This window comes from Loxodonta africana, chromosome 7 (genome assembly GCF_030014295.1).
Source record: "Loxodonta africana isolate mLoxAfr1 chromosome 7, mLoxAfr1.hap2, whole genome shotgun sequence".
Classification (NCBI taxonomy): Eukaryota; Metazoa; Chordata; class Mammalia; order Proboscidea; family Elephantidae; genus Loxodonta; species Loxodonta africana.
Window position 1 is genome coordinate 121898068 of NC_087348.1, and position 25072 is coordinate 121923139.

Sequence of the window (25072 nt, forward strand, 5' to 3'; positions counted from 1 at the left end):
TTTACAGTAAAGGGTAACAGTCTCTTTTCCACATGATAGTAGAATTTAGTAATTTACTGATTTCAAATGAATTGTGATGTAATAAAAGAATGGCTTAATTGGGAATCAAGATCAGAGTTCTCTGATAGCAGCAATGTAACCAGCTGGTCCAGAAAGATGCCTAACCTACCTTGATTTACTTTAACTAATCTGTAAAATGTGAATGGATTAGTCTGAATGCCCTAAGAGTATTTCCAGTCCTTAATTAATTTAATACAAATATGCTAGATTATGAATTCTTAGTGACTACTATGGACCCTGGCTTAACTATTCCAAGGTTTCTTCTCAGTAGCTTTACTGATTTGAGTGCATGGAGGTTTTGGAGATACTTTTGAACTATTTTTTCTACTATTTAAGTTTAGCTTTTCGTCCTCTGGCCACAGCTGGGAATTACTTTTGAAGAGGAGACAGAAATCTTTCAACCTTTAATCTGAAGATAAGCCTTATCACATGGTGAAGTGTGTCCAGGCAAACAAACCTGACGGGGGATGGGAAGTGCAGGGTTGAATAGTAAAGCTTTGTCCACACTCTCAAACTCTTGAAAGTATATAGGGGTTTAAACAGCTTTAGTGCCTTAAAGGAAACTCTAGTGCCTTAAAGCTGTTGCATTTTTTGGTAAGCTTTGTTTCTAAAGTTTAGAACTCCTATGAAGTTGCCATGATAGAAAGCTGATTTGGTGTATATTTCTAGGCTGTTTGTTACAGGTTTTTGTTTTTACTTACAAAGACAATCATTTGCTGAAATGAAGAAATATTTTAATGCATAAGATTGTAGAGTAAATCTCAAAATTGGTTCAGTACTTGAGCTTAGCAGTTTTGTTTTTAAAATTTATATTACATTCAGTAGGATTGTACCAGAACAGTTTATAAGATCACAGCAATCTTTCCACTGCTCACCTTTTACTCACCAAAGGTGAGTAGGTCTGTGTTAAATTAATATGTTAATTCCTACTTGAGGCATGGTTCAAATAATAAATTATATAATGAAGAAATAGTCTTGACTTTGTTTACATAATAATGAGTTATTCATGCAGAATTTTTTGAAACCTTAGCTTAAGATCACCAGTCATTGAATGATAATTTAAATTAATGCTTACTTGTGTTATTAAAGCCCCTAACATCAAGCACAAATAAACCTGATCAGTTTTTAAAAGAAAACTGTTTCAAGTTATATTTGTGTTAACTCTGCACTAACAGCAACTATTTTGTAATATGTACTGGGGAACAGAGCTATTTGGTGTTGCTACTTTTTTTTTTAATAATAACTTTATTGTGCTTTTGGTGAAGGTTTACACAGTAGCTTAGTTTCCCATTTGACAGTTTCTATGCAAATGTTACTTTCTACCAACGTTACTTTCTTTACAATGTGTGAGCATAGTCCTTCCGTCCTGGTTGTTCCATTCCATTAATTAGTCTCCCTGTCCCCTTATAGTCTCATCTTTGTTTTAAAGTAATCGTTGATAATTTGATCTCATATACGTGATTTTTTAAAGGAGCACAGTACTTATGGGTGATATTCATTATTTGTGAGTGGTGTTGCTTACCTTTTGTGCCAACCCAGAATTGGAGATGAAAGAACTAGAAAAAGAGATTACAGAATTCCCAAGGGAAAAATCAGATTTCTGTTGAAGTAAATTAAGAGTGATTCATAAGGAGAGTGGTTCATGTTTTTTGCTTTGTTTTATACTCATTCTGCCTCCATGGTTGCTGGGGTTGTTTCAACTGGAGATTCTCTTGTGTGTTACTAGCAACATCCTATTAGAGTTAAAACCTATTTCAGTATTTATTTGTTCAACAATGATTGTGTGCCTATTATGTGCCAGGCGTTGTGGTAGCCACTGGGGTGGGGCGTGGCAAGCTACTAAACAAGTAAATAAATCATCACAAAATGTGTAAAGTACCATGAAGGATAAAAACAAGGTGCTATGAAAGGGAGTAACAGGTGGAAGGGGAGACCTATCTGAGCCTGGGTGGCTAGGGAGGGCTTTTCTGCAGCAGGACATTGAAGGATGCAGGGAAGCCATTCAGGCTCTAGAGTATATGAAAGGACCAATTTATGTGGTTATCAGTAAAAGCTAAGGTATGTATCACTTCTAAATTGTAAATTCCACGGTGAACGAGCTTTAATAATAATAAATTATATGAAATTAGAAATAAAGCTATTATTAATGAGATCTGTTTATTCATTAATCTATGGTGGCAGGTATATTTTAAAATATAATTTGCCTTCTCTTTAGAGCAATTGTCTTATTATCTGTACTTTCTTTCCAAACCAGATGTTTAAACTTTTATTTTCCTGGTAGAGGTAAAAACACGTTTGTACTCTGGGTACAGAGAGAGCTGAAAGCTAGTTAGAACACTTTCTCCCTTCTCATTCTTACCTCATTTAGTTTGTCCTGCCCCAAACTGCTTAATGAGGTGATAAGGAGAAAATGTTCTGTTGGATTTTTTTTGTAAAGCTCCATCTACAGTTGTATTGTTTGAAAAATGTTGTTGTTATTAGGTGCCATCAACACATAGTGACCCCATGTACAGAATGAAACACTTGCCCGGTCACAATCGTTGCTATGTTTTGAGCCTGTTTTTGCAGCCGCTATGTCAATCCATTTTCTCGAGGGCCTTCTCCTTTTTTGCTGACCTTCTGATTTACTAAACATGGTGTTCTTCTCCAGGGACTAAAGGTCCCTCCTAATAACATGTCCAAAGTAAACAAGACAAAATAAGTCTCACTGTCTTCGCTTCTAAGGAGCATTCTGGCTGTACTTCTTCCAAGAGAGATGTGTTCGTTCTTCCATATTCAGCATTGTTCAGCAGCTCCATAATTCAAAGGCATCAATTCTTTGGTCTTCCTTACTCATTATCCAGCTTTCGCATGCATATGAGACTATTGAAAATACCATGGCTTGGGTCAGGCACACCTTGGTCCTCAAAGTGACATCTTTGATTTTTAACACTTTAAAGAGATCTTTTGTAGCACATTTGCCCAATGCAATACATTGTACACTGATTTCTTCACTGCTGCTTCCATGGGCGTTGATTGTGGATCCAAATAAAATCAAATCCTTGGCTACTTCAGTCTTTTCTCCATTTATCATGATGCTGTTTATTGGTCTAGTTGTGAGGAGTTTTGTTTTCTTAACGTTGATGTGTAATCCATACTGAAGGCTGTGGTCTTTGATCTTCATCAGTAAGTGCTTCAAGTCTTCACTTTCAGCCAAGCAAGGCTGTGTCAGTGGGAAAGGGACAATGAGGAGTGACTGCTAACGTGTATGAGCTTTCTTTTTGGGGCAGTGGAAATGTTCTGAAGGTAGAGAGTAGTGATGATTGCACAGTTCTATAAATATACATAGAAAAATAAAAATACACATATGTATTTGTACGTATATACTATAAATGTACTACTACTGAACTGTACACGTTGAAAGGGTGAATTTTGCGGTATGTGAATTATCTCAATAAAGCTGCATTTTTAAAAAATGTCATTTAGGTTCAAAGCTTAGTTAAGTATTGGGAAACATCTTTTGCATATAGTTAATAAAGAGACATATTCAGCCATTAGGCTGGAATCCTGACCTTTTGCTCCTTCTATAAAAGACAGAGATTTTGGGTGTGAATTGAGTGGTAATTTTCACTGAAAAACTCTCATTTGTATTTAGGTGTATGAATTATATGCCAGTTAGTAAGTTAGCAACTTTTCGTGGATTAAGCCCCCCAGGTTATACGCTTGGTTAAGCACTTGGCTGCTAACCAAAAGGTTGGGGGTTGGAACCCACCCAGCAGCTCCTTAGAAGGAAGACCTGGAGATCTGCTTCCATGAGATCACAGCCCAGAAAACCCTGTGGGGCAGTTCTCCTCTGTCACATGGCGTCGCTGTGAGTCAGAATCAACTCAGTGGCACCTGACAACAGTAGTGGGTTATGTAGTAAGTGCTTAGCAGAGCTAGCAGTGAAGTGTGTGTGTGTGTGTGTGTTATTTTACCGTTTGTAAGATTCGTAGATGGCCTATTAGCCTATGTTTTTAGAAAAACATTCATTTCATTTAACAAGTTTACTATTGTATAATCTTGATCAGTAGGCATGAAGGACACCTAAAATTTGTGTCTAAATGTTACATAAACAAATTAAGATCATAGCCATACTAATAGATAAACGTGCAATGTCTGAGACTTAAACTGTCAAAGGAAAGTGATTCTTGTGTGAGATTTTATGTAAGTTAATGTTTAAAAAGTTCAAAAATTTGTTCCTGATTTTAAATTTACACCTAATAAGGTTACTAGAATTGAATTTTTTATTATTCCAAAATTTGTGGTTTAATACCACATCTGTAATATTTTATAATATTCTAAGGTTTCAAGGTTACAAATTATGTAAGTGTAAAAGTTATCCAGGGTTTGAAAATGCAGAGATTTAGAATGAAACTTAGGAAGGGATCCATGGTAAAGACTCCCTTTCTTTTTTCCTTCGAGAAGGTAGTCTAGTTTTTCGGCAATTGCTGAGTAGGTGGTTTGCTGTCAGGACTGATTGGTTAAATAAAAGTTGAAACAGTTACTGCTTTATAGTCCAAGCAGCACAGTCTCTTGAGTTTTAAAATATAGCACATTATAATTTACCTTTTAGAAATTTTATTAAAACTGGAAATATTGGAATTTCAGTGGTTGATTATGGAGGGAAGAAGTTGGTAGTGCTGTTCTTTTCTCCTCTAGCTGCCCTGCCCCCCTTCCACCGGGAGACAAAGCCTGTTTTGTTTCTTGCCCGCTTGTGAGGTCTGCTACACCCCACGTTGGTACACTGCTCTGGGCTTTGTATGCTTAAGACACTCAAAAGGTAAAGAAAAGGATGCTTCTAGAGACAGAAAATCGCAGCTTCAGTACAGGGTTGTTTGAATTGGTCATTTAAGGAAGCTTTTTATATGGAAACCTTGTGGCACTGCTTGCATCCAGAGGTAACAGCATTTAGGTAAACACAACTAAATGCTCGGCATTATTATCCAGAAGGACTTATTTCTGTTGAATATTTTGTGCATGTTTCTGTTTTCTGTAATTCTGGGGACTGGTTTTTCCACTATCCTTTGGTATCCTATTTTTCCCTTCCTGTGGTTTTAAATATTCAGATAAGCATAGGTTTGAAAAAGATCTTACCAACCAATTCATAAGTCTTCTGTATGTGAAGACTCGGGTCTGAGCCTTATACCATGATAGGAAGTTTGCTATTTGTGTTTAGCCCCTTGCATTGTGGCAGTTTAAATAATTGGGAGATTTTCTTTTCAGTATTGAGCTGAAGTCGTTCCAGTCCTGATTTCCGCCATTTGCTCAGGAGTTTTACAGAATACATCTAGCTCCTCCTTTAAATGACGGATCTTTGGCTATCTGAAGCAGCTGTGCTATAATCCCGAAACACTCTCCAGTTTAAAAAACCTGTTGCTGTCAAGTCGATTCCGACTCATAGTGACCCTATAGGACAGAGTACAACTGCCCCATAGGGTTTCCAAGGAGTTTCTGGTAAATTCGAACAGCTAACCTTTGGTTAGCAGCTGTAGCACTTAACCACTATGCCACCAGGGTTTCCCCTCCAGTTTAAATGGCCCTAAAATCATTTCCCATGTGACATAGTTTATACTAGTCATTATCCTTATAGTTCGTTTTTTTTTTTTAATTTGAACTTAAATTTGCTAGAATCTCTCCTGAATGTGTCTTGTTCTGCTGGGTATGAAATGCATTAGAGACTATATGTCTTCATCTGGAAACTGTTCATCATTTAATTCAACTTGTTAGTTGGCAGTAACACTCACATGATACCTTCTTCAAATTACCTCTGTGTTGTATTTGCCAATTTTTAAGCATACCCAAATTCAATACATTAGTTCAGAGAAACGTATTTCTCCCTATTTCACCTATGAATTTAAAACTATTTCAAACTAAATAGTTGGGTATCCAATTAAAAACTCTTCTGCTACCTTGGACTTTGTATTAGTTAATGAGAACAAAAATTCTTCCTTGAGGTATATACAGTACTTTCAAGTTTAGAATTAATCAGGATCTCAACCTTTTTTTTTTTTTCTGGGACCCTGGTGGTACAGTGGTTAAGAGCTCGTCTGCTAACTAAAAGGTTGTCAGTTTGAATCTACCAGCTGCTCCTTGAAAACCCTATGGGGCTGTTCTACTCTGTCCTGTAGGATTGCTATGAGTCAGAATCTACTCGACAGCACTGGGTTTGGTTTGGGTTTCTTCCAACTTTGTTTATTTTAGACCGTTTGCTTTGCCCCAAATATGGGAGTAGAGTGTGATAATTAGACCAGTGAATTGAAACGAGGTAAAGGTAATGACTATTATTTCTGTTTTAAACTTTACCATAAAAAATTATTTGAGAAATATGTATTACATGTCTGGTACTTGTTTGGGAGATTTTCGCAAAGAAATAATAAGACCTGCTTTGAAGAATTTATTTTTTTGTTGGAGAATTTTTTTTTTTTTTTAAGTGAAAGAAGCACCAACTGAGGGGTATGTATGAGACACCTACAGTACCAAGGGTATAGTCAGCATGTGACCTGCAGTACCAAGGGTATAGTCAGCATGTGACCTGCAGTACCAAGGGTGTAGTCAGCATGTGACCTGCAGTACCAAGGGTATAGTCAGCAATGTGACCTGTAGTACCAAGGGTGTAGTCAGTATGTGACCTGCAGTACCAAGGGTACAGTCAGCATGTGACCTGCAGTACCAAGAGTATAGTCAGCATGTGACCTGCAGTACCAAGGGTGCAGTCAGCATGTGACCTGCAGTACCAAGGGTATAGTCAGCATGTGACCTGCAGTACCAAGGGTGTAGTCAGTATGTGACCTGCAGTACCAAGGGTATAGTCAGCAATGTGACCTGTAGTACCAAGGGTGTAGTCAGTATGTGACCTGCAGTACCAAGGGTACAGTCAGCATGTGACCTGCAGTACCAAGAGTATAGTCAGCATGTGACCTGCAGTACCAAGGGTGCAGTCAGCATGTGACCTGCAGTACCAAGGGTGTAGTCAGTATGTGACCTGCAGTACCAAGGGTACAGTCAGCATGTGACCTGCAGTACCAAGGGTGTAGTCAGCATGTGACCTGTAGTACCAAGGGTGTAGTCAGTATGTGACCTGCAGTACCAAGGGTATAGTCAGCATGTGACCTGCAGTACCAAGGGTGTAGTCAGTATGTGACCTGCAGTGCCAAGGGTGCAGTCAGTATGTGACCTGCAGTACCAAGGGTACAGTCAGCATGTGACCTGCAGTACCAAGGGTGTAGTCAGCATGTGACCTGCAGTACCAAGGGTGTAGTCAGTATGTGACCTGCAGTGCCAAGGGTGCAGTCAGTATGTGACCTGCAGTACCAAGGGTGTAGTCAGTATGTGACCTGCAGTACCAAGGGTATAGTCAGCATGTGACCTGCAGTACCAAGAGTATAGTCAGCATGTGACCTGCAGTACCAAGGGTATAGTCAATATGTGACCTGCAGTACCAAGGGTATAGTCAGCAATGTGACCTGTAGTACCAAGGGTGTAGTCAGTATGTGACCTGCAGTACCAAGGGTATAGTCAGCATGTGACCTGCAGTACCAAGGGTATAGTCAGCATGTGACCTGCAGTACCAAGGGTGCAGTCAGCATGTGACCTACAGTACCATGGGTACAGTCAATATGTGACCTGCAATACCAAGAGTACAGTCAGCATGTGACCTGCAGTACCAAGGGTATAGTCAATATGTGACCTGCAGTACCAAGGGTATAGTCAGCATGTGACCTGTAGTACCAAGGGTGTAGTCAGTATGTGACCTGCAGTACCAAGAGTATACTCAGTATGTGACCTGCAGTACCAAGGGTGTAGTCAATATGTCACCTGCAGTACCAAGGGTGTAGTCAGTATGTGACCTGCAGTACCAAGGGTGTAGTCAGTATGTGACCTGCAGTACCAAGGGTGTATTCAATATGTGACCTGCAGTACCAAGGGTATAGTCAATATGTGACCTGCAGTACCAAGGGTATAGTCAATATGTGACCTGCAGTACCAAGGATATAGTCAATATGTGACCTGATTTGGTATGAACTAAACAAAGCAGCCTTGAAGAACTTGCATGATTCTGATGAAAAGAAGGTGAACTAAAAAGAAGTATTTTTTAGCCTGAGAGGATACTACCAAAGACAGTGTAGAAATGACCGTAACATACATAGAGGACTGGACCAAAAAAAGCCCATTGTTGGATGGAGCACACTGAGAAATGGGAAATAAGTATAAGGCGGTAGCCAGTACTGGTAAGAGCTGTGTAAAATTAGAGTCCTAGCCTCTCTGCTTACTAGCCGGGTGAACCTTGGGGAAGTCATTTAACTTGTCTTTAAAAGGGGGTTAATAGAACCTGCCTGAAGTTTCTTGTGAGAGTTAAATCAGTTATTGTACGTACTTTCAACAGGCTGGTATGTGGTAAGTACTTGATAAACTAGCTGTTGTTATTTTGATTAGGTAAAGTGAAGCAGATTTTGGAGTACAGTCAGTTCAGCTATAATATTTGATTTTGTGTCCTGAAAAGCCCCTGCCAAAATGACACAAGTAAAAACCACAGGACTTAATGGGAAGATGGAATTAGGGGCACAACACTCAAAATGTCGTCGGTTAAAAAAGTTAGTAAACTGGTAAATATATCAGTCACATTGGAACATTCTCATTTTCAAACGAGGGTTATATAGCAGAACTGGTTGTTTTTTATTGAGCAGAGTGAAGAATTTGAACCAGGAGGCAGTGGGGGGTAGTGTAAATAAAAACGGAGTGAGTGCCAACAGGTATTCAAGAGACAGCACTGGGTTTTGGGGACCAGTAGTGCAGAATCCACTGGGAAGGGGAGGAGCTTTGCATTCTCAGGCCCACTACATCCCACTGCCTCTTCTACAGGATTGTCACATTTTGTCTTTATTATAGTCAGCAATGGCTGTTGTCATTAGTGATTGCTACATGTAGTGTCTGGTAATTCTGGGAAACTGATAGAAAGCAGAGGATATTTACCTCTTTATTTTCATATGTTTCTGTTGCCCAATTTGTTTAACAGTGTGTAGCTCTAGAATGTGTTTTGAGACCAATCACGTTTTATAATTTCAGCACTCCTCCACTTATTAACATACCTCTACTTACTAATGGGCTATTTTCTAGCTGGTTTGTAATTTTTTGTTGTTAATTTTAATTGCTTGGAACTGGAAATATTTTTTCCCCAATAGTTGTTTGCTGCAGGGCTCAGTGTATGAGATACTCACTGTATATGTGGTGGGTTCTCATTTCAGGCAGTCAATTCATATTTAACTCATGCCAGTGACCCTGACGTAACACAATGTATAAGAGGTGTCTGTGGGGAAATATGTTAACGTGTTCACGTGTTCTACTGATTCTAAGAGCATGTCAGGAATATGTTTTACAAAAGAGGTGGATCCTCTTTGAGCAGTCTCTCCTCAGTCTCTACCACCTGTCTTTTTCCATTTAGATCATTTAGAAAAGATAGATGTGCATATCTTTGTGCATCATAGGAATACTTGGAAACGGTGAGTGGCTTGGTAAAAAGGGAGGAAGGAGAGTTTTTGTGTGTGTTTAATGCACTCGGCTGCTAACCAAAAGGCTGGAGGTTTGAGTCCACCCAGAGGGGCTCAGAAGAAAGGCCTAGCAGCCTACTTCTAAAAAATCAGCCATTGAAAACCCTGTGGACCACAGTTCTACTCTGATGCATATGGGGTCTCCATGAATCAGAGTTGACTCGACAGCAGCTGGTATGGAGGAGAGGGGAGACGTGGTAATCCAAGTCAGGGTGATTATCTTTAGGGGTGGTTGGGGAAGAAAGGGCCATGTCATGCTTGTCATCTTATATTCTAGACTGAAATTAGGGAATTGCATTTTAGGTTTTAGTATGAAAAGTGGGTCTCTGTAACATGGAAAAAGCTAAAACTGGAGCAAAAGGAGAACTTCAGTGCTTGTCTCCCACCCATGAGTATTATATATGGACATTTAAGGGTGAGGTCAATCAGGTGAATGAAGACCAGAGAAGAGCTTCTTGATTTGGAAACCTGCCAAAATCCTTCAGGTTTAGAAAGAGCTAACCTGGAGAAGGGAGTGGCCTAATGTTCATGAAACACATACTGTTGCCACGGTAGGTGCTTTACATGTATTAATGCCCACAGTGAGTCCAAGAGGGAGATGTTAGCATCACAAGTATAGTTGAGGAAACTGAGGATTAGATGAATTACCAAATTGATGTGCCCAGTTCAAATCCAGTCTTGTCTTACCCTTAAAGGGCATGCTTTTTATATCATACCATGGTGCCTAACAATGATGCATCTGATAATGTTGGTAATATAATAAACAGACACAAGTAGTTTTATTATGTGAGCTTGTTGGTGCCTGGCAAATCTTAGCCTCTTAATAACTGTTGGCTTTTTTCCTCTACAGAATTCTAAATGATAAACCGTAACGATGAAAGTTCAAGCCATTCTTTGTAAAGACATTACATAAATAATATTCTGGCTTTTTATCCATATAGGAGGTTAATGTGACTTTTGAATAAGATTGGGCAGTGAGTTACATTTTGACATCCTTTCTCTGGTCTGCCAGACAAAATAATTAAAACAAGATAACCAAAAAGACATGACTAGGATTGTATATTTAAAAAATATCTCTGTAGTCAGAAAATAAAACCACACTCAGCAGTGAGCAGAAGCAACGCTAGGGGCCTGCCAGGTTTAGGAGTGGCTCAGCGCGTTAGCTTTAAAAAATATATATGGCTTACCCTACCAGCTATAGGGAAACCCTGGTGGTGTAGTGGTTAAGTGGTACGGCTGCTAACCAAGAGGTCAGCAGTTCAAATCTGCCAGGCGCTCCTTGGAAGCTCTGTCGGGCAGTTCTCTGTCCCGTAGGGTCGCCATGAGTCGAAGTGACTCGACAGCAGTGGGTTTGGTTTGGTTTTGGTACCAGCTATAAAGGCTGTAATTAAAACTGTGGTACTAGTATAAGAGTATCTCTATTAATGAACAAAATAGAAAATCTAAAAATAAAATAGTATGGAAGTTTAGTCAATGATGAAGATAGTTAGGGAAAAGAAACTTCTACATAAGTGGTATTGTATATAATGAATAGTTAGTCGTAAGGAACAGGATGAAATTATATCCATTCATGCCATAACCAAAAAAAAAAAATGCATGCCATATACCAGGATAAATGCCAAAGGGATCAGATTGAAATGAGAAAAACTTCCGTCTGCTTGCCGAGATCACTGCAGTCCACGGGTTGATGAGCATTGAATCAGTGACAGAATTCCACTGGTGTCAGAATCCTGTCTGTTTCTAACCATGGTGCATTATAGGTTCAAGAGCAACAAAAATACATGTAGACTTCTTGGGCTTACATTGGAGGCACAATGGTGGTGAAGAAGACAAATCTTGGCTATCCAGATGCTTGTAGACTTTGATTTGATTTTCTTGGGCAGGCACCAGTTCATTTTAATACAGTTGTTTTATTAGAGGGGTGTGTGTGTATATACATATATATGGCTAATTACTTTGATGGGTTTTACTGCTCACAATGCTTTGACTCATTTGCTATTTGGGAGTGTGCTTTTAATTAAATTTATATCTTTTTTTTTTTTTTGTAATGAGTAACGTATATATCGTTCAGAATTCAAAAGTTACAAAAAAGTCTTGTAACAGTTCATCAGTTGCCCAGTTTTCCAGCCAAGAGCCAGTCAATGTCAGTTGCTTCTTGGATATCCTTCAGTTCATATTTTCTGCATATGTAATATTTATATCCATTTGTATACACTTCCTGTTCTGCACTTTGCCTTTTTTTTCTCCCCACTTAATATGTCTTAAAGGTTGTTCCATTTCATTGCATATTAGAGCTACCTCTCTATTTTTTTTTGCTCTTAAGACTGCTTAGCATCCTGTATGGTAACAACAGTAATAATAATTCAATGTAGCCATTGTACTACTGATGGATTTTTAAGTTGTTTTCAGTCTTTTACTACAAACAAAGCTGCACTGAATATCCCTCATTGCTTTTGAGTAACTAAATCATCCTGTTATCTTTATTAACTAGTTTTTTAGTACAGATCTCTTGTTTAATTTCAGCCATCAACCAGAGAATCAGTCAGAGTGCTCCAGTGAAGCAGCCTCCTCCCCTGGCTCCCCAGAGCCCACAGGGTGGAGTCATGGGTGGCAGCAACTCCAACCAGCAGCAGCAGATGAGACTGCAGCAACTACAGATGGAGAAAGAGAGACTGCGACTGAAGCAGCAAGAACTGCTTCGGCAGGTGAGGCCACAGGTTAGAAACCAGCCTTCCACTTTTTGGGGTTTGTTTTCCTACATAAAATTGGGCATATTTCATCTTAGCATTTAGTACTTACTGAGGAATGTTGTCTCTCAAAAACTGGAGCGACACAGAAACGTTCTGTCCAGCTCTGCCCTTGCCTTAGTTTCTTGCCTTTATTACCTGGGATGTAACTTGTAGACCTGTATCAAAAAGAGATGTTTTAGCCGTGACCATTACAGTTGAACAGAAATCGAAGGAAGTAAGGATGCTTTTTCAAAAGTACATGGAATTGTAGATAGCATATTTCTGAGGATTCCTCTAAAGGATATCCCTTGGGGGAAAACATCTTTTACTTTAAATTAATTATTCATGTGGGGGATACACTGATACGACATATCTCAAATATATCTAATATCCTTCAGTATTGATGCTTTATTTAACACATAATACAAATTATTATTCCAAGTTTAAAAGATCCCAGAGTACCTTAAAATTACCTGCTTCTGGATATTTTTTCATGTTGGGTAGGGTAGAAACTAGCAGTAGAGAGCTTGAGGCCCTTTATGACCATTTGCATCAGTTTTCTTTCAGAAAGTGTTGTTGGTCTTTATGCTGTACAAGAACAGGTAACCCCTCATCTCAAAGTCATATTTTAGTTTTTCTTGTTTCAGAGTGGTAAAGTGTAAGTTCAGCTATTGGGGATGTGATCTGAAGCAGTATATTTTTTAAATTTTTATGTAAAAATTTTCTGAGTAGATAATAAAGATGAAGTACAATATTCAAAGTTTATAAAAGGTGAAAATAAAATCTCCTTTTCCTGTTTCCCTGGCCCTCTTCCCTGGATGTCAACAGCTATTAATTGCTTCTTATATTTTTTTCCAAAGATAGTCTGTACCAATTTGAAAACAAAATACGTGTATATGTGCTATTTTTCCTCCTAAATGGTAGCATACTAAGTGTAGACATTAAAAAGCCCTTATAGTCCATAGTCTACGTGTCTGTTAACCAGGATGTGAGCATTTAAACAAGGTGGCTTTTTTTTTTAAATAGGATCATATTTTAAAGGGGTCACTTGAATGTCAGTGGAAAGCATGAACTTGATACCATCTTTGACCTCTAATTTGGGATTTGAGGAACAGGTACCTGAGGAATTAAACTAAACCAGGAAGTCCCAGACAGACTCATCCCTAAACTGTTTATGCTGTCAGTAGTGCGTCAGTGTAATTCTAGTGTGGTTGGCACCAAATGTGAGCCCTGGCAAGAGTAAGCGATTTTGTGCCAACATATGCTGTCAGGAAGTGGTCTTAGAAGAAGTGTTTCTTCATCTGCCCTTAAGGAGGCAGAGGGAGAAAGCATGTTAACAGTTCACTGTACCTCTAACTGACTTTCTAACAAATTACAATAAAGGAAAGGTATTTTTTACTTAAGTAAGACTCTGTTGTTAGAACAAGGTAGCACCATTAAGAATAAAATTACATAGCTATTAGAAGAAATAAAACAATTTCAGAGTGTGTTTACCTAGTGTGTTTTCATTTTCTTGTTACTGTCTACTAGATGTTTTAAGTAAACACAGGTCATAATTTCGCATATGAATGAAGGCTTTCAAAATCAAGAAACTTGAATAAGGGGAAAAAAAGGTTCTTTACTTGCTAATGTCAAAGTCTTGCTGTTTTGAAGGTTATTTTTGAAGTCTAGAAGTGAGCCATTCGTCATTTTGTTGTATGCCATAGATCAGCCTGGTTTTTTTGGTGGGCAAAAAGCTGCTGTTGTAAGCTCTTCCTTGCAAAGAATTCTTATTCTCACTTTTACTCTGGGTGATGGGTCCTGGACAGAATAGCTTCACTTCCTTTAAAGGTAACTTCTTTGTTTCTTCTTTACTACCTACTGTGTTGTCTTTTTCCTGTGTTGAAGTGAAAGATCTGCTCTATTCTTATACTAATAGTCTATTTTTTTAGGATTTAGTTTTGTCTTTTAGCAATCAATATAAATTCAGGATATTTTAAGTCTTTTGGCCTCCTGTGAGCTTCCTCCGTTGACAATTTCTCTCATCACTGAAACATCAAATGTATTTTTCATGCTTCATCTAATACTCAGAAGCAAAGAACCTACCTGACCAGTATCGAATTGTATTTTAGTCCTGACACCTGAAGTCTTGCTGTCCTATCCTCAATGCTGTTAAAACTTCTGAGGTTTCAGTTTTGTTATGTGGTGACTCCATTGGCTCCTGTCTTCCTCAGTCTGCTTCTTGGGCTAGCTTGGGAATTCTGTGCTATGGCAATATGACTGGATGCAATTTGTACGTCAGCCTGCACAGCCAAACCGTGTGGCGTAAAGTAATTTTTATCCATCTTATTTTTACTCTTAGGCAATGCGGAATATCAATCCCAGCACAGCAAATTCTCCAAAATGTCAGGTAGGCTCTTATCTGATGTTCTAGTGTTAAAAAAAAAAAAAAAGATACTAAATTAGGAAAGAGAGAAAACTTATGCTCTGGGTACCCGTCCTCATTGAAGATTAACCCAGAGTATAAGTTTGAGCCATCTTTCTACCAAGATACTTCAGTTAAAATTGCTGCTCTCACAAAGTCTATACTGTCTGTTCCCCTCGCTCCCAAGAGCATCTATAACATACATTTTGATTCAGTGAAGGTCTTTTTTATTCCACATTTGAAATGTGTTATGTTTCATTTGTACATCTTATCAGCCTCGAGGTGTGCCTAATTTTTATTTGTGTAGTTCAAAATAGTATTTTTAATGATTTATAGGAATTAATAATTTTAGTAATAACAAAGGTAGCACAGACTATTGGGGAGGCTGATTTAGGAAATCTTATTAAGAGCCATAGTAATCCTAGGAGGACAGGAAAAAATTCTCTAGTGGACATTTGAAAGGGAAAATACCAAAAGAGAGAAGAACCTGCCTGGAGAGTGTTTCAGGTTTCTTTGTTTGCTTCTATCAACATTTTCTCCCAGTGAACCCCCAGGGAACACTGGTTATGAAGGCATCATATTTAGATGGAAAGTTGTGGCCATTTTTCTTTCTAACACGAACACTTATGTGACTGGTGGGAAGAACCTCATTCTTGGAGCCAAAGAGTTGCTGTGTTTAGGGCCCACAAGATTTAATGGAATTAGGAGCTAGAGGATCATTGCACTTCTTGGGTGTGCAGAAGGGACCGTGAGACACCTTGCATTCTATATAGCTCTCTCTGCACTAGGCTAAATAAGTGCATTGTGTTAGAACCCATTGTGTAGAAGTGGAGCTGGCAGAATTCCACTCATTTTGGATCTGTTAACTAGTCTGTTGGAGCACTGTGCTGATAAAGCCAGATACAGTCTTTATAGGGACCAGTTAACATTGTGAGAGGAAAAGCTCTATTCTTCTTTACCTATCTCATAATAGCCTCCATTTAATAAAAAGATCAAGGAAGGAAATAACTATAACAAGTCCTCATCACTAAAGCAGAGCGCAAACACTCTCATGATTAGGGGTATTCATATCACATTTGTGAAGAGCAACATGGGATTGGATCTTTATAAAGCAGGGGTACTTTTTTTTTTTTTTTTTGCTTTTTCTCTGAAGTGTTTCTGAAAGAAGGCTTTTATTCACAAATGAAATGGAAACTAAAATAGCATAAATTAACTCAAATGAGATTCGAGTTCAAGTAAAAAGTCCTCTGTGCTAACTCTAGGTCTGTTTGCCTCTGTGAACTACCTCCTTTGCCATGAGACCATAAGAAATGGATGGTGACCAAGTACCGTTACTGAATGATTTGATCAAGGACCAAACAGATGTATCCTGATCAAAAGGAGAAAATTGTTCAATAGAACTTAAAATACTTATGGAAACCAGACTTACTGGATCTGTTGAGACTGGAGGAACCCCTGAATCTATTCCTGGAAATGGTTATTAAACCTTGAACTGAAACTATCCCATGAAGTCATCTTTAAACAACAGTTTAGCTCAATAATGTTTTCCATAAACGTTATGCTCTTTTAAAGAATTATCTGTATGATACCAAAATTGACAACAGTAACTCTAAAAGCACCGTTGAAAACTTTAAGGAACAGAGTATAAGTTAGTGGTGGTAAAATAATACGCGTAGACATAGTATGACTGGTGACACAATGTGCAGTATGTAACCATTGTCATTGACCTGTACATGTAAAGGTCCTCCATGCCAAAAGTGAATGTTGGAATGATTTTTTTTTCCTACCCAGATCTTGAATTTAATAGGTAAGTGAAATGCTTCTAGATCTTTATCTCACACTCGAGTAACGTGTAGATAGATGTTATTAAAATTGTCAAGATTTCTTAGAAATTATTTTTAAATAATAAAGTTTCAGAAAAGGTGAGGCTTTTAATTCTAAGGTATTAAAATTACAAGGTTGGTTTCTTAGATTTACCTAGGCCAGAGCAAGAAACCTAAGATAGCTTTTGTTTTTTAGATCTACTTTCCATATGCTGGAAATTAAAATATTGATTTACTGTGTAAGTTTTAACTGTCAGTGTATTTTCCTGGTACATTTGTGAAAATGTCAATAAGCGTATGACATTCCAGTGTAAGACTAAATGTGGAGTAACTCAGAGACATGGAATCTTGTGGTGTTTGTATCAAGCCAGCATCTGTATGTGTTTTCCTCGTTGTAGATATTTTCTGGATGACCCTGAGGTAGATGTCAGGAAAGATTTCACAAAAAGGGTCATATATCAGGTGAAAAAAAAAAAATTTTTTTTTTTTTTGAAGATGGCTTTAAATAGGGTTTACCAGGATAGTCAAGATTGTGCCAGAAAGAGCTTTCCGGTCTCAAACAACAGAATGTATAATGGAGAAAAAAGATGAATTCATTCAATTATTATTCAGTGCCAGGTACTACTGTTCAAAATTTTTTTTGTGGTGTGTTTTATTTTTCAACTTTTCTGATAGAAATTAGTGCAGCTGAGTTAACAAGCAACATTAAATCAGTGTCATTATTTTATAAATTATACACCTCATATGCTGTGATATGTGGTAAGGTACTGAACTTCAAAGTGTTTATGAATTATTTCCAAAGTTGTCTTAGTACTTCCAACTAAGATTAACTAAATGTGTCTATATTGTAGGATTCTTTTTTTAATTTTATTGTAGGATTCTATGGTTATGTAACCTAATGTTGCTGTGATGAGGTTAATTGAAAATCCTAAGAGATATGACTCCAGTGATATTAAGATGTAAAATTCTGAAAAATTGAGGCAGTTTTAAAGGCACTCATATATCTTCTTCATTAAATATGGAATTATCACCTTAATTTGTTAGTGGAACTTTGGAAAAATTTGTCCTCATAGAGCTTAAAATTTTTGTTTTACATTTCAATTATTCACTATTTTTACGCTTCAGAATTTTCTATTTTTGGAAAAAGAAACTTTTGAAACTGGAAAAAAATCATCTTTGCTGTGTGAGATTATTGAGCATTTAATGCCCAATTTTCTAGTCCTATCTCTTATGTTTCAGTGCTCCTTTGTAAATTGGAGAGACCTTTTGAGAGAGTGGGTTAGAAATGCATTCCAGCTTGTTTCAAGGTCTTTTGAGGAAAGATAGTCTCCCCTGAGTGTGAATGTTTTTGTCTGTTCTTATGCTTAAAAATGTGGTTCTTAATACCTGTGAGGTCAAGTGTAAACTTTGCAGCCTGGCCCATGGTCTGTGGTCAGGAGCCGTCTCTTTTCGTTGATGCTAGTTAAGCCAGTCACCCTTCCATCACTTGAATGCACTCTCTGTCTTGTTGCTGTGATTCTGTTCACAAGCCTTTCCCCATAGTAAGAGCCTTGCTTTTTCCCCCTTCCTTCCTACTAATTAAGCTTCTCCATTTCCTTTATTAGACTTAGCTTAAAACTCATCCCCAAGTAACCTAATTAAAAAAAAAAAAAAGCCTAATTAGAATTCTCAAAATTGTCCAGAAAATAGAAACAAGATAGCTATATGTAGATGTTTTAATTCAGCTTCCAATGTAATTCATTTAAAGTTGGGAGGCCAGAGGAATGATATGGGATTATTTAATTTTACTGCTGAGCAAATAATTGCTTTATTGTTCGTAGAAATTACAACTCTGAATATTTTGCAACTGATGAATATTGTATGGTTGACATTATGGGTATTGATAAATATACATCAAAGTCAGTCACTGGTTTCATGGGTGATAAAACCTACAGTGTTAATGTTACTTAGCTATTGCACTACACCATTAGCCTCAGTGGTGAAAAGGTTGGTTCGGATGTCCATAGTTTAGTCACATAAAGCAAAATAATACCACTGTTCAGCTATGGGAAAGCATTTACAGTAACTGCCAACAACCTTTTTTTTTTCCCGCTGAACTTAGAAATAGCAAAAAGCTTGGGTTTGTTGGTCTGTTTGTCCAAACTGTCTTTCATGTTATCAGACAGTAGAAAAGCTGTTCAAGATTCCTACTGAACACATGTTCCAAGATTCTTTCTCTTTGCAGTCCTAATATTGACTAAGTCATACATTTATTTGGGTTTTTCAATGCACCTATTATATTTTCTTTTTAATCGATATGTGGAGAACTTCGTAGAAAAAGGGGGACACTTAGCCTTGTACCCTGCATGCTTTAATAGTTTATCTCATTTGTTGTATAAATTAAAATCACCTCTTCCTTATTTGAATGATGATTTATTTCTTCAATTCCAAAGATTTGAAAAAGAGTGTTGTATTTCAGGGTTGAGCTGGGAACACCAAATAGCAACTCTGTTTTGGATGGCACTTTCAGAGTTTAGGATTATTATATAGCTACCGTAATTATCCCTAAACCCGCACATATACACTTTTCCTACTCAAAAGCTGGTCTGAAGTTGAAGACACTTTGGTAAACGGCATAAACATTCAAAAAAAAAAAGTATTCTACGCATTGGCTGAATGTTTTTGTGACTTTATAGCAAAACCAGATAATGTGTGACTGATTAAGACTGTTCCAGGGATATGGAGTGTGGTGAGGCCTGTCTTGAACAATTAAAAGAAATGGCTTTTTTTTTTCTATTTTTAGAATTGTCAACATAAACTGCAATCATTAAGACAAACTATAAGATGTATATTTTTAGAGTTATCCTCCATTTTTTAAATTTGGGTTTTCAGTTCACTAAACTAGCTTTCCTTAAACAAGTAGATTATTTTAAAAAGTACCTTCAGTGAGTATGTTGACACATTGTGAAGAATGAAACCAGTGTCACTGAACAATTTATATTAAAAAAAAAAAACATTTTTTTTTTTATATAGAAGTTGTTAAATGGGAACCTAATTTGCTGTGTAAACCTTCACTGAAACACTATAAAATATTGTTTAAAAAAAAGTACTTGTGTGCCATGTATGATCCAAAAATGGATACACACTTATATAACTCAGTTTTGCTAAAGACAAAATGCCTTTAAGAAGTTTTTTTTTTTTTAAGTAATTAAATTTCACTTGGTAGGGTCATCCATAAGTCATCTTTTTTTTTTTTTTATTGTGCTTTAATTTTTTTAAGTGAATGTTTACAAATCAAGTCAGTCTCTCACACAAAAACTTATAGATACCTTGATAAATACTCCCAGTTGTTCTCCCCCTAGTGAGACAGCCCGCTCCCTCCCTCCATTCTCTTTTGTCCATTTCGCCAGCTTCCAACCCCCTCTACCCTCTCATCTCCGCTCCAGACAGGAGATGCCAACATAGTCTCGTGTCCACCTGGTCCAAGAAGCTCATTCCTCACTGGCATCTCTCTCCATCCCATTGTCCAGTCCAATCCCTGTCTGAAGAGTTGGCTTTGGGAATGGTTCCTGTCCTGGGCCAACAGAAGATCTGGGGGCCATGACCACCGGGGTCTTTCTAGTCTCAGTCAGACCATTAAGTCTAAGTCATTAATTCTTACGTTAATATTTTCAACTACTGTGAACATAATTTGTTTCACCAGGTTCAGCAAGAAAGAGGAAAAAAATTGTTGATATTTTGGAGAAATTGGCATAAATGGAGGGAGAGAAGTTTGTTTTATGTGTTTACATAGGAAAAGAGGCCAACCTTTTTTTTTTTTTTTAGTATTCTTAACCAACAATTTTGGAGTTCAGTGGAGTCTAAAAGCAGCAATCTCTACTTCCCACATAAATATACACACACACACGTAATTTTAAGAAGGCAGATCTTATAAGTGAAATGGAAATTTGGGGATGTACCCTACTCCATGTTTTACCCAGTCTGACATTGAAGACGAGTGAACATGTAGTCAGAGCTGATTGAAAAAGGGTTCTTCCCATAAGCTGTCCTGCTTCCAGGGAGGAACAATTAAATCTTGGGTTTCTATTTTGAGTGAGTTTGTAATTCTTTATATTCTTAGCCAAGGATTGTAAATGTGAAACAGTGACCGTACTACATGAAAGTAGAGCTTTTCAAAATAAAATATTGAAGACGTGTTCAGAGCTGTATAGATTTTTTTTCTAGAGACCTTGGGGGAAAAAAACAACTATTTTAATATGGGAAAGTATGAAATGCAGTTACTTAATCTGAATTAATCAAAAAATGTACTCCATATGAACTCTTTCTCCATTACACTGCATTTAAAACTAAGCCTGTGTATCTGTATACGCCTATTCCATTGAAATAATTTTATCAAAACAAATTTTGGATGAAAAGGAACATATTTTGCAATTGGGTAAATTTGGCACAGCTGTTTTGAAAATAAGGCTTGGGACATAACTGGATTGTCTACAAAAACTGATTTCAGTTGTAACATCTCATGTGGAAAGTTATGTCTATCTCTAAGGAGTTTTTGGATTATTTTATCCTGAACACAATATCTAAAATTAGAATGCTGAGCTAAAAATACAAGTGTTTTAACTTCTCTTTTCCCAAAGGTAGTTAAAATAAATAGTTTGACAGACTTTCAAAAATGGAAAGTAAGCAAGTTATAAGAAATTCAGCCAAAACTTAATCATGCTTCTGTTTTGTATTTCAAAGGTTAAATAGTTCTTTTAGAGTATTTGAGTTTTTCTAAATGAAATGAGTATTTTTAGCTCATTTTCTTCTGTAATAATACAAAAATGTGGTGGCTTTTCCCATTGAGCTTATAAATCTTAGCTAATCTGGGACATATTTGGAGTCAGAGCTATCTGCACTCTGAATAAAACTGATGATCCCAGCTTGTTCTGGAGGGAACTTTCCAGGGTGGTTCGTAAAGGAAAACATGAGTTTGCCTACTTTCGGTTGAAGATTTTTATGGACTCGTGAGCTAGTGGGCTCAATAGGCCATTGGCTCTTTTTATATTTCTCTCTCTCATTTAAATAGCAATATCATTTCCTGTTAAAAAAAAAATTTTTTTTTTTTTTTTTAATAGCAATATCATTTCCTATAGGATAAGAAAAATAGGATAACATGTATTTGGTACTTAAACTATTTACCCCTATATAAAATCAGTGCATTGGTGCACATAGAAAAATAAGGAGTAAGACAGTGAAAGTAGTTAGTTGTCAGGAAACATTTAGAACATTTCTCAGTTTTAAAGTTCTTAGTTCATCCAAGAGAAAGGAAAGCATATGTCTACACAAAGCCAAAATTTGGAAACAACTCAAATATCTATCAAAAGGTGAATGGATAAATATAGTATATCCCTAAATGGAATGCTAGTCAGCAATAAAAAGGAATGAACTATTGATACAACATCAATGAATCTCAAAATAACCAGGCTAATTGAAAAAGAATACATACTGTATGATTCCATTTACATAAAATTTTAGAAAATGCAAATTAATCTATAGTAACAGAAAGCAGATCTTTAATTTCCTGGGGGCAGGAAAAAACTTACGGATGATTATCTTGGTTTCATGGATGTATACCTATGCCAAACTCATCAAATGGTACACTTTAAATAGGTGTAATTTATTGAACATCAGTTATACCTCAAGCTGTTAAAAAATGTCTTAGGGTATCTATTCAACCCTGTTCTGTTTGCTGTAGCTAGAAGTTTCAAAACTGACTAAGTATTTATACCTGAATAAAGCAGCATTTTATTCCTTGGATCCTTACAAGTTTGATATAGGTGAATCCTTAGGTTAATTACTTTTAGGCATGGCTCAAATATCAGCTTAATAATAATGTGTTTCCATAGCCTTTTGGGGTGTTGGATATCTCCTTAGGCATCCTGGAGTGATTTATGTTCTTTATTCACCTCTCTAAATTACATTTCTTTGTAAATCTGATAGGATTGCAGTGTGTACAGACACTAGAAATTCAGTCACTAAAGGAAGCAAAATGTAAAAATTTGGAAGCTTTGAACGAGCAAAGTGGTAAAATTAAAAGTAGCAAAAGCAAAGAGCCTGCACATGACTATTAGCTTTAATCTCATAAAACGATCTTGGAAAGGTAGGAACTTTATCAAAAAGGCTAAAATAAAAAGTTAGGAAAATGATAGCCTATTTACTCAGTAAAGTTTATTGCTAAATATATTCTCATGTTTTAAGAGCAATATAGATTCTTCAGAGTATTTGAAGTTATTGTTTTAAGCTCCAGAACAGTCCATTCATTCATTCATTCACTCTGCCCGCAAGGAACACAGAGGAAGTAAATAATTATAATGTGATAAGTGCTATGCTTTTATTACATATTCTCAGAGTGTTAAAGACATGACATCTATCTAATACAATCTTAGGCGGAGATAGGATTTTCATGGAAAATTACCTAACGAGTGGGTCAGCCAAAGCCAGAGACTGTTAATTTGTAATGATAACAGTCTGGATAATTGTACGATTTTGCTTTAGCATTTCTCAGCAATTTCAATATAGAAATTAAGTGAGTACATTTTAGTATTGATGCCAGGCTGGTGTTTACTGGATTGAGATAAAATTATGTGTGCATCAGGAATCTGAAAGGTGCTCGTGTTGTATTTCAGATGATCAGCCATGAGTTCAAGCTGGTAGGGAAGAAAAAAGCCAGGAAGGAGCTGTAGTTTGGAAGAGTAAGAAGGGAGAAGGGTCTAGAATCTACAAGGTTAGAAGACTGGTAGTGTGGAAGTAAGCTCATGCAGGAACTGCGTGGAAGGAAAAATGTGGTCAGAAAGTGGGATAAACGTGTGTAAGACTTCTGGGGGAGAAATTTCTAAAACAGCTAGGTCCAGGTTATGACCTAGGTAGTTAGTGATTGAAGTACAATGATGAAGTGATCAGTATCATTGCAATTTAAAGGATGGAATTTCAAGAATAGGGCGTTGGCATGGGTTTTGTGCATGGTTATTGAGAGCTCCAGGCTGATGAATGAATGCGGTTGGGTTCAGCTGAGACATCGTCATCCATGTCCCAAACATGACTTAAGATTTTAGAGGTAGTTTGGTTTCAAATAACAAGGTCTTTGTGGTGATGAGAGTGATTAAAGTAGGTGGAAATGAAGATCATTGGAATGCAGAAAGTCAAGAAGCTTTCATATTGAATGAGTCACCCACCCTAATAGTGAAACATGGAGAATACTTTGAATGGCAAGAGACTCTGAGTGAGGTTTTAAAATTCTTCCATATGTATGGCGGAGTAGCTAAGAAATCAGAAAATTGAGTACAAGGAACAGTTAACTCCCATGGCAATCTGCTGAGCCCATGGATCACTTTTCAAAATATTGTTTTTTGTTTTTCTTTAATGTATAGGATTGTAAGGAAAAGGAATTTTATTGAAATACAGTTATTAAAATACTAAATAAAAATTTGTGATACTAACATGGCTTAATAATAATGTAAGTAGGATCTAGTAGTCTGTCTTGATCTCGTGTGCCATCGAGTCGATTTTGACTCTTAAAGACCCTATAGGACAGAGCAGAACTTCCCCCACAGGGTTTCTTAGGCTGTAATATTTACAGGACCAAATCTCCAGGTTTTTTTCTCCCATGGATCCACTGGGTGTATTTGAACTACCAACCTTTTGGTTAGCACCCAGGCGCTTAACCTTGCTCCACCAGGGTTCTTTAACAGTGTGTCTTATAACTACTATAATACTGAAATGAACATAAATAATATTTCAAGATATTTGCAACAACTACAGTGTAATATGAAAATGTCTGTATTGATGAAAAGTCAAAGGTACAGTGAATACTTCTGTTTTTGTGGCCTAAATTCATACTTGAGGAAAATGCTAATTTCAGTTAGAGGTTAGTGAAAATTAAAGGTGTGATTTTTTTTCTCCCCGTCCAAGTTCAGAGACCTCTGAATTCTGTCATGATTCTCTAGGTAAGAAACCAAGGTTTAAAGGATGATATAAGAAGAAGAAGGCATAAATATAAATAAAAAGAAGTGCATGAGAGTGAAATGGCAGTACAGAGCCACCGCCTCTGGACCCAGTGGTATTAGCGGTGGTGGGAGTGAAGAGGGCATGGTGGGAGTGTGGCTCAATGAGCAGCCTTGGCTCAGGAAGGCTTCAGGAGTCTCAGTTACCTTCATGATGAAAAGCCATGTTTCAAGCCACACGAAAAAAATAGAGGGAGAGGAGGCTGATGCTCTAGTAGAGATAACTCTACTAGAGAACTAAAGAGCCACAGTGGAAATTGGTGGGAGGGAAGAAACACTGAAAGGAAGAGAAAGGACAGGGGTGAACTGGCCTGGTGGATGTCCTAGGCATATAGGCAGAGGCCTGGGAGTTTAGAAGCCCATTGAGGCAAGCCATCAGGAACCGTCAGGGTGGTGGTTGTAGCCTTTGCTCGGGTTTCAAGGTAGAATCCTGATAAGAAATTTTTTAGTGCCCCTCAAAGTTAACATT

General features: G+C 37.3%; 1 protein-coding gene across 9 annotated transcripts in view; it reads left to right on the forward strand.

Annotated features, from left to right (window-relative positions):
* The window catches only part of YAP1 (Yes1 associated transcriptional regulator), a 131423-nt gene that overhangs the window by 97007 nt on the left and 9344 nt on the right, over positions 1-25072 (forward strand). For 3 of the 9 annotated variants that reach the window (XM_010595421.3, XM_010595415.2, XM_064288846.1), the window contains 2 exons: positions 12150-12331; positions 14697-14744. In XM_010595421.3, coding sequence (XP_010593723.2) covers positions 12150-12331; positions 14697-14744 — 230 coding nt within the window. Of the gene's footprint in view, positions 1-12149; positions 12344-14696; positions 14745-25072 lie in introns of all 9 variants that reach the window. The other 6 variants (XM_064288844.1, XM_010595422.3, XM_064288847.1 and 3 more) reach the window with 2 other exon arrangements.